The sequence below is a fragment of the Dendropsophus ebraccatus genome, chromosome 9, assembly GCF_027789765.1.
Source record: "Dendropsophus ebraccatus isolate aDenEbr1 chromosome 9, aDenEbr1.pat, whole genome shotgun sequence".
In the NCBI taxonomy this organism is placed as follows: Eukaryota; Metazoa; Chordata; class Amphibia; order Anura; family Hylidae; genus Dendropsophus; species Dendropsophus ebraccatus.
In genome coordinates, this window is record NC_091462.1 from 41,745,807 (window position 1) to 41,760,416 (window position 14,610).

General features: G+C 40.1%; 1 protein-coding gene across 1 annotated transcript in view; it reads left to right on the forward strand.

Moving 5' to 3' along the window:
- PCBP3 (poly(rC) binding protein 3) overlaps nt 1-14,610 on the forward strand; it is a 53,693-nt gene that overhangs the window by 18,075 nt on the left and 21,008 nt on the right. Inside the window, exons 2-6 of the mRNA XM_069983075.1 lie at nt 3,634-3,736; nt 5,664-5,687; nt 7,384-7,416; nt 10,799-10,915; nt 14,230-14,361. Coding sequence (XP_069839176.1) covers nt 3,668-3,736; nt 5,664-5,687; nt 7,384-7,416; nt 10,799-10,915; nt 14,230-14,361 — 375 coding nt within the window. The 5' untranslated portion in view covers nt 3,634-3,667. The remainder of the gene's footprint in view (nt 1-3,633; nt 3,737-5,663; nt 5,688-7,383; nt 7,417-10,798; nt 10,916-14,229; nt 14,362-14,610) is intronic.

Genomic DNA, 14,610 nt, shown 5'->3' on the forward strand with positions numbered 1-14,610 from the left:
GTTCTCTTGTATTTATTAAATAAAGATGGTAAAAGTAGTGTGTATGCCATTTTTCATCATGCGCTGAACGGAATGTGAAGCAGTTTTTTAGACCGTGCAGTTCTATTAGACTAATTTATTGTTGCTCAAAAACATAAAAATCACGCAAAATGTTTGTGCAGCTGTTTGCCACCTTTTGAACACGTGTAAAATGTTTGAGTTTTTGAAAAGTGGGAAAATTGTGTAAAGTTTACAAAGGTTTTTTCACATAATAAATTTCATGATTAAGTTTGGTAGCCATACATTTGCCTGTATGAGGTTTCTGATTAGGTTTAGTAGCCATACATTCGACTGTATGTGGTTTCTAATAAGGTTTGGTAGCCATACATTTGCCGGTATGTGAGTTCTGATTACGTTTGGTAGCCATACATTTGCCGGTATGTGATTTCTGATTAGGTTTGGTAGCCATACATTTGCCTGTATGTGTTTCTGATTAGGTTTGGTAGCCATACATTTGCCGGTATGTGATTTCTGATTAAGTTTGGTAGCCATACATTTGCCTGTATGTGTTTCTGATTAGGTTTGGTAGCCATACATTTGCCAGTATGTGATTTCTGATCGAGTTTGGTAGCCATACATTTGCCGGTATGTGATTTCTGATTAGGTTTGGTAGCCATACATTTGCCTGTATGTGTTTCTGATTAGGTTTGGTAGCCATACATTTGCCTGTATGTGATTTCTGATTAGGTTTGGTAGCCATACATTTGCCGGTATGTGATTTCTGATTAAGTTTGGTAGCCATACATTTGCCTGTATGTGATTTCTGATTAGGTTTGGTAGCCATACATTTGCCTGTATGTGTTTCTGATTAGGTTTGGTAGCCATACATTTGCCTGTATGTGTTTCTGATTAGGTTTGGTAGCCATACATTTGCCGGTATGTGATTTCTGATTAGGTTTGGTAGCCATACATTTGCCTGTATGTGTTTCTGATTAGGTTTGGTAGCCATACATTTGCCGGTATGTGATTTCTGATTAAGTTTGGTAGCCATACATTTGCCGGTATGTGATTTCTGATTAGGTTTGGTAGCCATACATTTGCCTGTATGTGTTTCTGATTAGGTTTGGTAGCCATACATTTGCCGGTATGTGATTTCTGATTAGGTTTGGTAGCCATACATTTGCCTGTATGTGTTTCTGATTAGGTTTGGTAGCCATACATTTGCCTGTATGTGTTTCTGATTAGGTTTGGTAGCCATACATTTGCCTGTATGTGTTTCTCATTAGGTTTGGTAGCCATACATTTGCCAGTATGTGATTTCTGATTAGGTTGTAGCTGTAAATGTGCCTGTATTAGCATACCCTAAATCTAATTTGCTGAAACTTGTAAATTCAATGAGTTTATAGTTCTAGCAGACACTAAAGTGTCCATGTGCTGTGCCATACATAGACATAGGAAAGCACAGCTGCAATGCTAAAATAGAATTTGTTTCCTGTTGGTTATTTTTATGATAATGAGAAGTGACAGGGGATGACCAGGGAAATAACAAGGGATACCCAAAAGTTCAACACCTGAACATGTCACGGTATGTACAGTACTGTAGCTCTCAGGAGTACATTACCCATGATGCCTAAGTGGTGCTAGAATAATGTTGTATTTTATATAAAAAATTAAAAAAATATATCCCCCCTTTACCTTTTGTTTTCCCTATGTCTTACCATCTTGTTTGTGTCCCTTATCCCCTTTTCCACTTCTCCTCTAAGTTAGGGGTCCCCAACCGCTGGTCCGCCAATGGGGCTATGGACAGCTTAATGCCTGTTCTCAAGGCTGGTGCATAATGTACACCCTACCAATGTACACCTCACCACTAACTGCTGTAAAAGAGCATTGAGTCTGGAGGTAAATCCCTGCTCCTGTATGTACACTTCATAGAATACTACGTAATGTACATACAGAAGTAGGGACTCCCTACTCATGTACATCAGGGCATGCCGCCTGTAGGAGAAGACCTGCACTGTTCCAGCACAGACTGCAGATGATTGAAGAGGACCCGGCCAGCGGAGGAAAGATTTAATTTTTTTATTAGGTACAGAATAGGGGCATTTTAGGAAGAGAGAGGTTAACTATAATACAAGGGGTACCTGGGGGGGTTACAATGCTACAATACTAGAGGCTTGCGGGAAGGCGTTCACGGAGGGGCGCAATATGTTAACTACATTCAAATTATAAACGTCAGGATTAAATGATACAGTATGTACTAAACGCCAACGCTTCCATATGGCCTATGCTTGGCCATGGAAAATAGTCTTGCCTAAAGCTGGTCCTTGGTGGAAAAAAGGTTGGGGACCAGTGCTCTAAGAGATAGTTATAGGAGAAGATGGAGGGAGAAGGAGAAGGGGAATGGGGATAAAGAAGTAAAAGGTAAAAAATATAATTGGGAAATATTTGTGCGCACATCGGGAAGGCACAGAGCCCTGGCCCAAAACATAAAACCCTGTAACCAGACTGATAAGGTTAATAATTTTTTATTAAAATATTTAAAAGGAAACAAAGATTTTTTTATTCTTTAAAATAAAGATTAAAAAAAAAAAAAAACAAATATTTTAGAAATGGTGGTGCTGTGTTATTTTCTTTTTACCTTAATTTTTTCTGATTTACTTAACCAAGACTTTCATAGTTAACTTACAAAATGTCTGGAGTCAAGGAGTCAAAAGCCAACAAACTGATGTACGAAGTTCCCAAGAATGACACACAAACAGGAAGGGAGTACGGGAGTAAACCACAGAAAACTTCTCCAGTTATATTTAGGCGAAAGAGCAGACTTTGAAAAACATGGGTCCTGGGCTTATTTCCAGGAACAGTTACTCAATCACTCAATATCTAAGCTGTCTTACATTTTCTATGGACATTTTTCTATGGACATTTTTTTTTATGTTTATTTAGTTTGAGCTGTTTATAATTTAATTTCACTAGTGGATAATTCCTGAACTTAAACAATCATGGTGACTCCATATATCCAGCTTTCCACCGTGACATTCTTAGGTCCAGTGCTGATTGATTTTATAATGTATTTTTATGGGGGTTTCTTCTGATCATGTAACTACAGATAAGGTTTTCCTTACCTACAGCCAACACTAGGGGGCGTTTAGGAGCTTAGTGCCCATTGCAATAGTTACAGCCATCTGTAAATACTGACAGTTAAAGGGGTTATCCAGTGCTACAAAAACATGGCCACTTTTGCCCCACTTATGTCTCCAGTTCAGGTGTGGTTTGCAATTAAGCTCCATTTACTTGAATGAAACTGAGTTTCAAACCCCACCCAATTTGAAGACAAGAGTGGAGCAAAAGTGGCCATGTTTTTGTAGCACTGGATAACCCCTTTAAATCTTACAAAAGCCTGAGGTGCCAAATTGCATGGCTTAGGCTGGAAAGAGATTTTATGGGGCTAAAGTCTACATTTTGCTGATTTCTAAAAAGATACTGCAATGTTTTGTAGTTGAATTTATTGCGAAAAATGTGCCAATTTGGGGAATTATTGGTGAGACCAACAGTCTTGTTGTGTTATACAGATATATTAATTCTGTAGTGAAAACATTAGACTTTTACCTCTGTATTATTTTTTTAATTAACGTTTCTTATATATTTCTATTACAGGTGACACAAAGAATTGCAATTCTCAACTTTTAAAATGGAGTCTAAAGTCTCAGAAGGGGGTTTAAATGTCACCTTGACAATTCGTCTTTTAATGCATGGAAAAGTAAGTAGTCAACTTATCTGTGGGTTTTGTGTGTTGTATTGTGTTATATTATTGCTTTAAGGCCTTATTACACTATAAGATTATCGGCATTACTTGTCCGATTAATGACCATTTAGGCTGATAATCGTTTAGTATGTTGATGTCAGATGATTGTGGTTTTCTATTATGTTAAAAGATCCTGATTTGTGCAGTGACGGACCACCACGGACTTTAATGGGCCACCCGAATGTTCTAAGGATTGTTTGGGTGGCCCCTCCTGCTGCTCCCCACTCGCTGTCTGTGCATTTAATAGCACAGGTAGTGAGCGTGGAACGAGGGGGAAGCGAGAGCTAACCTGACTGGTCGGTACTTGCGTTCCCTGGATTATCGATTATGGCTAATGTTACATCAACAATGTAAGGCTGGAGGACAGATAGGGGGCACCTAAACATCACATGTGCACTATCAGGGCCCTTGCTTGGCCCTGTGCAGGTCTAAACCAGCTGTGTCATTAGCCTTTATTGGAGCTATCAACTGGCTACCAACAGTTGTTCATCCTTATCTCAAACTTTATGTACTGGAATACTCTCTTTTTTCTATAGTTGAGTGTGATGTCTAAATACGACTCCTTTCTGGCAGACCACCTGAAAAATGAAGGGGAACATATGGGTTGTCTGGTCATAATTCTTCTACAAGCTTTATGCCACTACATTCCTTAGGTTCGGTTCAGACTATGTTTTTGTAATTTGTTTTTTTTTTCAAAGACAGATGAAAAAACTGATTCATTTGTATGCAACTGTTTTGATCCGCTTTTCCATTGACTTCCATTAAAAAAAAAAAATTTATCAAAAGGCATTCATTTTTTTAACGTACACAAAAACGTAGTTGACCACATTTTAATGTAAATTAAAGGGAACCTGTCACCCCCGGAAGCCGTGCGCGCACTCATCAGTGATGAGTCCGACGCCCATAGAGAATGACTGGAGCAGTCATTCTCTGTGGGCGTTGGACTCATCTCTGGTGAGCGTGCGCATGGCTTCCGACTGGGATTTCTCGGCAACGGGACGGGGTTCTGGACCGGGACTTCGAGGAAGGGGTAAGTATAAGGGGCTCCACCGGGGGGGGGGGGGGGGGTCAGGTTTCACCCCGGGTCCGGGACTTCGAGGAAGGGGTAAGTATAAGGGGCTTCACTCCAGCAGCCAGGTGACAGGTCTTGTTTAAAAAAACAGATGTGTTTTGATCAGGTGTTTTTTTTTTATAATAGAAGTCAATGGAAAAACGTATCAAAACAGATGCACACAACTGCATAAGTTTTTCCATATTTTTTTTTGCAAAAACGGATGAAAAAAAAAATAGATTAAAAAACATAGTATTAACCCAGCCTTACATATACTGGTAATCTGCTCTGTTGCATTCCTGACAACCAAACCACTGGTACTTGGTGTTTTTGTGGTTGCCTCAATTACCAATTTACTATTATCCTGGGAGCTAAAATACCAATTTAACATAGTTCTGGGACCACAAGAGGCAGCTCAGAAGCTTACACATTATACATCGGAGCTTTATTGACACATTAGGTTTTACATTACTTTGTTGCAGACTGGTTATCTACTGACTTTAGTGTTACTGTCATTTGCAGTAACTTTTAACATGTCTTCAGACATGCCATAAGTTACTAACCCCACCAGGAAGGAGATGGGAGGTTGGGTACTTGCCACTGTCCTCCACTCCACAGACATGTTTCCTTCATGTGAACTTCTTTCATTCTTAAATGATGACATCAATTCTGACCGCTGTAGAATGGATTGAACATTTTGATGAATTCATGTACCGGTGGTTAGTCCTGATATAGTCCTGGTATAGGAGACTTAGTTTGGTTTATTAATTACATGTTACTCATTAATTACTGTAGCTTAAAATTGATCTATATTAATTTTATTTAATACAGGAAGTTGGAAGCATAATTGGGAAGGTAAGAGTCATTCCATATTTTTTACAACATTAATGTATTTATGTATGTGTGCTGAACAAAACAGCCATAAAACTGTAGAACACCATATGCTGAAAAGGCACAAAAGGAGCATAAGAGATGAAGGCTAACAGATTAATACATACATTAACTGGAGTAGACTAAATCACCACCACAAATTAATCTGGTTTATGAGAATAAGTGAGAATAAGTGTTAGGGTGGGTTCACATGTACAGGATTCAAAGCAAATCAGCAGCTTCAAATCTGCTGCAGATCCTGTATGTGTGAACGCCCCCTTAAGAACAAAATTAACACACTGCAAAATTTCCACCCTGTAGACAACTTTTTTCAAATAGTGCACTGGTAATTGCCAGGAATGATGGTATGCCCATCAACCACTCAGCGGCTGAGCCTTGTGCCAAGCACTAAACAGGAGATGTGGCGAAGGCTCCCCTAATATACAGAGCGACTATCGGCTGTACTTGGCCATTATCGGCTGTTGCGGCTCATAATTGCTTAGTGTAATTGAAGACAATGATCAGCTGACATGCACGATGTTGGCTGATCGTTGTCTACAGGCTGAAACACAGACCGCCACTATCTCTTATGGGCTGCCCGGACGATCTGACAATGTCCTGGGCTGCCCCCCCCCCCCCCCCACAGCTCCCCGCGGCCACCCTGCTCTTACCCTTTCGCTGACAGTGCATGTAATAGCGCCAGCAGTGAGCAGGAAACAAGGAGCAAGTGAGCGCTGTCAGCACTCGCTTGCTCCTCGGAATTGGCCCTTGTAATAGCGGCTTTACAAAGGTGCAGTGGGGAGTGGGGCTCTGATATGGAAACAAGTCTGGAGAACAAGGGAAGTTAGTGTGTCCGCACTCCACCTGCCTAAACACTATTTGGAAAATTAATCTACAAGATGGAAAACCCCTTCAATACATATGCAAAAAACCTTGAAAACCTAAAGATCTCTGAACTAAAAAAAGTTAGGTAATAGACCACTTTAATCAGTCCTACAGGCTAAAAAAACCTGGGGAATAGAGCCCCTTAGAAACCTGACTAAAAATGAACTTTTAATATATTCTCTAAAAGTATAGTATTGTGATATTGGGTTGGTTATACAAAAGAAAAACCATTATGCTCTTTCATCATAATTTATGATGGTAAAGCACCAGGGTAGCAGTTTAAAATACTAAATCTAGCACCTATATATTTAGTACATATTTAGTATTTTAAACTGCTACCCTGGTGCTTTACCATCATAATACAAATCACCAGGGATGTTAACTGGTGTATTACTATTTCAAATGCACAATGCATGAGCATGGGAGTATGTGGTTTTAATTGTTCTTTTGTATAAGGCAATATCAAAATACTATACTTTTAGAGAATCTATTAAAAGTGGGTCTCTAATCCCCAGGTTTTTAGCCTGTGGGACTGGTTAGAGTGGTCAATATTGACCCCCCCCCCCCCCCCCCCCCCCACACACACACACAACCTCCGACTAGGAGGATTTGTGATTGTCCTGACAAGTAATAGGCTGACATTAATGAGCATAACATCCGTGCTTGATTTTACCCTGTAAAACACACAACATCCAGCGTATGATTTGACAGCCCTCAATGGGAACTTAGTAGATCCTTTGTAGAACAAGGGAGCAGCTTTGCAAAGACTAGTAAAATGACTCTTTGTTTTCTTTAGAAAGGAGAAACTGTGAAAAAGATGCGGGAAGAGGTAAGTAACATTAGAAAGTCTTATCAGATCTACAAGAGATACAGTAGTTGTGGTCTAGAATATGAGGACACTCTACAAAATAGAATGTGAATGCTAAAATCCTCATATTTTGGGAATGGTGAGCATAGCATGAAAGTGAAAATAATGTAAGAATTAGGGCACCCAATGATGCAAAAAACAAAACAAAAAAAAATACATTTTTCAGACTGTCCACAGGTCCCCTTTAAATGCAATGAGGAATTAGTACATCAGCTCTCATTATTATACATCCCATCTACACTGAAGACATGTTCTCCGAGTGTTGTCCTCATGAAGCAAAGAATTGTTTTCTTCTACCTATTTGTTCTATATTTCAAACCAGGTCTTGCAGTGCTGTACAGTAAAGCAAATCTTACATGCAAATGAATGCCAACAGCGAATGCATATATCTGCTGTTATTTACATACTGAGCTCTGCCTGGAGCCGCGCAGACATTTTGAGGACATCTGTTCTATTTTTACATAGGACAAAGTATTGAGTCTTTGAAATTGAGAAGGAAAAAAATATTTGGAAATGAGGAAGGGAGGAGAGAGGAGGCAAATAACTTATTAATTCTTTTAAAGGAGAAGTCCGGCCAAAATTTATTTTTTATATGTTATTACTTATGGAAAGTTATACAATTTTGTAATGTACATTAATTATGGGAGATGCTCATATACTGCTATTTCCCTTAATTTAGTGTAATAGGAAGTGTTCGAATTCTCTCAAAAGCAGTGACGTCACGAGGAATGGTGTAATTCCTATGGAGTGTCCAGCAGGAGTCGCTCTATATATAGAAGTCAATGAGTACCATTGACTTCTATATATAGTGTGCCCTTGCTGGACACTCCATTGGAATTACAATGGATGTGTGTATGTAATGTAATGTAATGTTATGCACTGTACTTTGCGATTGAATACATTTATGGAATACTTTGGGGAGCAAGTGTCCTTGCTCCCCAAAGTATCCCATAAATGTATTCAATAAATACATTTGCAGGGCACCGAGCAGGGAGGGAGAGAAGTGCCATCTACCTCCCCCCTCCCTGCTCGGTGCTGGGCACATATACAAAGTACTACTTCCCCATTATCTGCAGATAATGGGGGAGTAGTACCTGTGCAATCTATAGCCGTCCGCGGCTCCGCTTATAGAAGTGCCGCTCCTCCGCCGCTCACACAGGGTCCGCTCTTCCTGCCCCCTCCTCCTCCGCTCCCCCTCCCGGCTTCAAACACTATGGCCCCGCTGACTCCCCGCCGCCCGCCCGTGCCGCTGACTCCCCGCCGCCCGTGCCGCTCCACACACTATCCGGCCGGCCGCGGAGCAGCCCCTGTGTGAGCGGTGGCGGAGCAGCACTTCTATGAGCGGCGGCGCGGGCGGCGATAGATAGCACAGGTACTACTCCCCCATTATCTGCCGATAATGGGGGAGTAGTACTTTGTATATGTGCCCAGCACAGAGCAGGGAGGGGGTAGGTAGATGGCACTTCTCTCCCTCCCTGCTCGGTGCCCTGCAAATGTATTTATTGAATACATTTATGGGATACTTTGGGGAGCAAGGACACTTGCTCCCCAAAGTATTCCATAAATGTATTCAATCGCAAAGTACAGTGCATAACATTACATTACATACACACATCCATTGTAATTCCAATGGAGTGTCCAGCAAGGGCACACTATATATAGAAGTCAATGGTACTCAATGGTACCTGCTGGACACTCCATAGGAATTACACACAATTCTAACACTTCCTGATACCTTAAATTAAGGGAAATAGCCCTATATGAGCATTTCCCATAATTAATGTACATTAGAAAATTGTATAACTTTCCATAAGTAATAACATATAAAAAATAAATTTTGGCCGGACTTCTCCTTTAAAGGGAACCGCTCCTGACCTGTCTGCTTCAGTAAATACTTTTATTCCCTATGAAATAACAAGTCTAGGGTACAACAGCAATATGCTGGAGGTGTAATGCCAATGTAGGTTCATTAATGTATATATGATGGACATGCCCTTGTATTGTGGCACTGTGGAAATCTGAAAGAAAAGATTACACATATCGTAGGGCATGGGGAAAAAATTATATCACCATGTCAGCGTTGGCGCGTAGATCAAGTCAGCATGGTTCATTTTACAAACCGCTGCCCAGTTCCCGCCATCTGCTCCGGTTTCTCCATCTGCAATTAGGCCCACTCAGTGCATTTCAATTATATCGGTGTCCTGGACCGCTTCCAGTGCACCGAGCAGGCTTAAAGGGACTCTGTACCCACAATCTGACCCCCCCCCCCAAACCACTTGTACCTTCGGATAGCTGCTTTTAATCAAAGATCTGCCCTCGGGTCTGTTCGGCAGGTGATGCAGTTATTGTCCTAAAAAGAAAACTTTTAAACTTGCAGTCCTGGGTCAAACTGCCGTGCCCTACAAAATCAGTGCCCTAACCTTGCACCACCCCTCCGTCCCTCCTCCCCACCCTCTTCATCATTAGGAATGCCACTGGAAGGATTTTTACTATTCCTCTGCCGTGAACACTGCACGGGTGCCTTAACAATCCAGCCCATATGCAGTGTTCACACAGCTGATGAATAGGAGAATACCTGCCTGGAGCATTCCTAATGATGAAGAGGGCAGGGAGGAGGGACAGAGAGGTTGTGCCAGCTTAATACATAGACACTCTAGGCCATGCCAGTTTGACACAGGGCTGCAAGTTTAAAAGTTGTTTTTTAGGACAATAACTGCATCACCTGCCGAACGGACCCCAGGACAGATCTTGGATTAAAAGAAGTTATCTGGCGGTACAAGCTGTTTGGGGAGGTCCGATTGTGGGTACAGAATCACTTTAATTACAGATCGACCAAACCGGCATCGACCAGATGATATACCTACATATTGGAACACATGACTGGGACTGGGACATGCCTCCAGTATTAACATCCAGTTGACTATTAGGTCAAAGATTTCTAGTAAGAATAAATTTGGTAAAGTATGTCAAGGAGCCATAAAAATAGGTGATCCGGGATTGCTATTACAATGCATTGAATGTATTTATTAAAACATACAGGCCAGGAGCAGTAAGAGGTCATCTGTAAGGCTTACATACATCATAGTAGTGGATGTCTCCCATTCAGCCAGATAAAAGTCTGAAATAGAATTATACTTGACCCACTGCAACAAGCTTTTTGGCCTAGAGGTCTTTATTCTAAAAAGGGGCCATCCATATTGGACAACTCCTTTAAATGAATATTTGCAGACAGGTATCCAGTTCCAAATTTGATGTTCATTGTTGAGTTATCCTAAAAACAGCACCTTTTTAGATTCTGTCTGTAATCGATACTATTATTAAAGAACATTTGCTTATAACTTAGAGTGGAGCACGAATTAACATTTCAGAAGGGAATTGCCCAGAAAGGATTGTTACCATCACTGGACCAACAGACGCCATTTTCAAGGCCTTTGCTATGATTGCTTATAAGTTTGAAGAGGTAAGAGAGTTGTACACAAGTATTGTTAATCCCTGTTGCTCACCTCATTAAAAAAAAAAAAAATAATATATATATATATATATATATATATATATATATATATATATATATATATAAACAAAAAATCCGCAGCACAACAGCTGAAATAGCAGAAAGGGTGCCTGCTTCCAACTACCTGATCCAAGGTATGCGAATATAGAGTCCAAAAAATGGAAGCGGCACGTCCGTAGATAAGGTGAATCAAGTGTTTATTTGCTCAAAGGAAAAAGCGACGTTTCTGTCCAAACAATATGGACTTTTTTCAAGCCAGAGTGAACACACAGTGTATGCACAGGGTATATATGCACAGCATTTGATTAACACAGTGATCAAGTAATTAAATGTCAAAATACATATGTGAAGAGAAAAATATGTGCGCAAAATAGTGAGGCAAAGCAGATTAAGAGGGACATACAGTCCCATAGGACTAGTGGAAAAAATTTAAATAGATGTATATAAATACGTGAATATAAGATTATAAGTTAAATAGCAATCATATCGAAACAATAAGAGCACCTGATGAGCGCCGGACGCCAACCAATGGACAAGAAAAGAAAAATCATGTGATAAGAATGAGCACACCTCCGTGGGAAGTCCTTCCGATGGAACGCAGATTCTCAATATGGACGCAACTGAGTGCGTGTCAGTAGATCTGCGCATGCGTGAGACTTGGCAAATCTCACGAGATGACGGGGGAATGTCACATGATCAAACACGTCATGCATTAAATAAAATAAAATAAGCAAATATTGAAAACCATAAATAATAAAATGAATCTGAGTGCTAAATATGAATAATAAATAATTAAATGAAATAAAGTAAAAAAATGAAAATAAATAAAGAAATAAGATGAAAATAAATGAATGAAAAATGTTATGTCACAGCACCACAGTGTATAAGGAGTCATAAAGGGTGATTATGTGTGGCTGTGTGGTGCACACCAATTAACACAGGGAGTCCAAGACAGATACGGAACACGTACCCTCTGGTCATGCGGCATTGCTCCAGTCGCATTGGCCCGAGTCACGAGCCAGCAGGTTGGAGCTACACCAGCCCCGTGGGGGCACCACTGCACAATCTCTAAGGTGCTGGACTAGGGCCATGGCGGACCCATATAGAATAAATAGCATATAAAATTAGACCTAATTCAAGCTATCTTTGGAGCCACATGATGAACTACGTTTCGCCACCTCGACAACCTCTCTTCTTTCATGAGCCGCCTATTATTTGGAATGATTCACTATATTCGTCTGCATGTAATTTATTTTTTATTTTTTATCTTTATTATTATTATTTTCTTGTTTCTATTTATTTTATATATTTTTTCATTTTTTATTTTTCTTATTTTATTTTTTCTACTTTAATTTATTGGTTTATTTCACTATTTTATTTATATGCTATTTATTCTATATGGGTCCGCCATGGCCCTAGTCCAGCACCTTAGAGATTGTGCAGTGGTGCCCCCACGGGGCTGGTGTAGCTCCAACCTGCTGGCTCGTGACTCGGGCCAATGCGACTGGAGCAATGCCGCATGACCAGAGGGTACGTGTTCCGTATCTGTCTTGGACTCCCTGTGTTAATTGGTGTGCACCACACAGCCACACATAATCACCCTTTATGACTCCTTATACACTGTGGTGCTGTGACATAACATTTTTCATTCATTTATTTTCATCTTATTTCTTTATTTATTTTCATTTTTTTACTTTATTTCATTTAATTATTTATTATTCATATTTAGCACTCAGATTCATTTTATTATTTATGGTTTTCAATATTTGCTTATTTTATTTTATTTAATGCATGACGTGTTTGATCATGTGACATTCCCCCGTCATCTCGTGAGATTTGCCAAGTCTCACGCATGCGCAGATCTACTGACACGCACTCAGTTGCGTCCATATTGAGAATCTGCGTTCCATCGGAAGGACTTCCCACGGAGGTGTGCTCATTCTTATCACATGATTTTTCTTTTCTTGTCCATTGGTTGGCGTCCGGCGCTCATCAGGTGCTCTTATTGTTTCGATATGATTGCTATTTAACTTATAATCTTATATTCACGTATTTATATAAATCTATTTAAATTTTTTCCACTAGTCCTATGGGACTGTATGTCCCTCTTAATCTGCTTTGCCTCACTATTTTGCGCACGTATTTTTCTCTTCACATATGTATTTTGACATTTAATTACTTGATCACTGTGTTAATCAAATGCTGTGCATATATACCCTGTGCATACACTGTGTGTTCACTCTGGCTTGAAAAAAGTCCATATTGTTTGGACAGAAACGTCGCTTTTTCCTTTGAGCAAATAAACACTTGATTCACCTTATCTACGGACGTGCCGCTTCCATTTTTTGGACTATATATATATATATATATATATATATATATATATATATATATACACAGTGGTACCTTGGTTTAAGAGTAACTCGGTTTAAGAGCGTTTTGGTTTAAGAGCTCACAGTTTTTCAAAATTGTGACTTGGTTTAAGACATTGTTTTGGTTTAAGAGCTCCCTGTACTGGGTGCTTGCTTCAGTCTGGGGCTTGCATCAGAGGACAGGACTATGAAGGTAATCTCTCCATAGCTGTAACCCCTCTCTCCCCGGACAGAGTGCTGCATGTATGTGCCCACATATGTCCTGCTCATTCCTTCCTACTCCCTACAGTCTCTGTCAGTCTTGATTGGTCCATGCTGAACACACCCCTTCCCCATTGCTGTCATGTGACCACACAGACCTCTGACAGCAGCCCTGCTTCTCTAATCTATCCTGTTGTACTACACTACTGCATTATGGGGATCTGCAGTTCCATCCTGTACCAAACTGCTGCTGTATTTTCAGGTTCATGCAGTTACTATACATTATACTCCACATGCTGATTGCTATACTGTACAGTAATTTATAATATCACATATTCAGCTGTTTATAAATGTTTTTTTTTTTTCATTCGTTTTACATGTTATTCAGAATATAAAATCATTATTCTTGGAGTGTGGGACCAATTTTTGGCATTTCAATGATTTCTTGTGGGACAATTTGCTTTGGTTTAAGAGTAGACTTGGATTGAAAGTACAGTCCCGGAACGAATTATGCTTGTAATCCAAGGCACCACTGTGTATATATTCAGCAGTATAGACCAATTGCAGATCTATTTTGAAGTATAGCAAATGGGCTTGGTAGTTTAAGCATGGTAGTTTGAGTGTAGCACGAGAGTTATGTCTTTTACCATATTTTGATTGTCAACTTTTAGACGTATTCTTACTTTTTAGGACATCATAAATTCCATGAGTAACAGTACTGCGACAAGCAAACCTCCTGTCACTTTAAGACTTGTAGTTCCAGCAAGTCAGTGTGGATCTCTGATTGGAAAAGGTGGATCCAAGATCAAAGAAATTAGAGAGGTATGTTCAATACACATAAGGAATTAGTTGTATAAGTTGCTTTATTGCATTTTATGTTGATTCAAAGTGTACCTGTCACAGCTCTCTGCCTGTCAGGGTGCAGTGCAGGGATGATTGACAGACAGAGAGGCCACTAACGGGTCTCTTTGCATGTCAATCATCTCCGAACTGTGCGCCAACAGGGAGAGAACCATAACTAGTCACAGGTGGCTCCCTGCCCAGATGACTAGTTGCTCACACCTCACACGC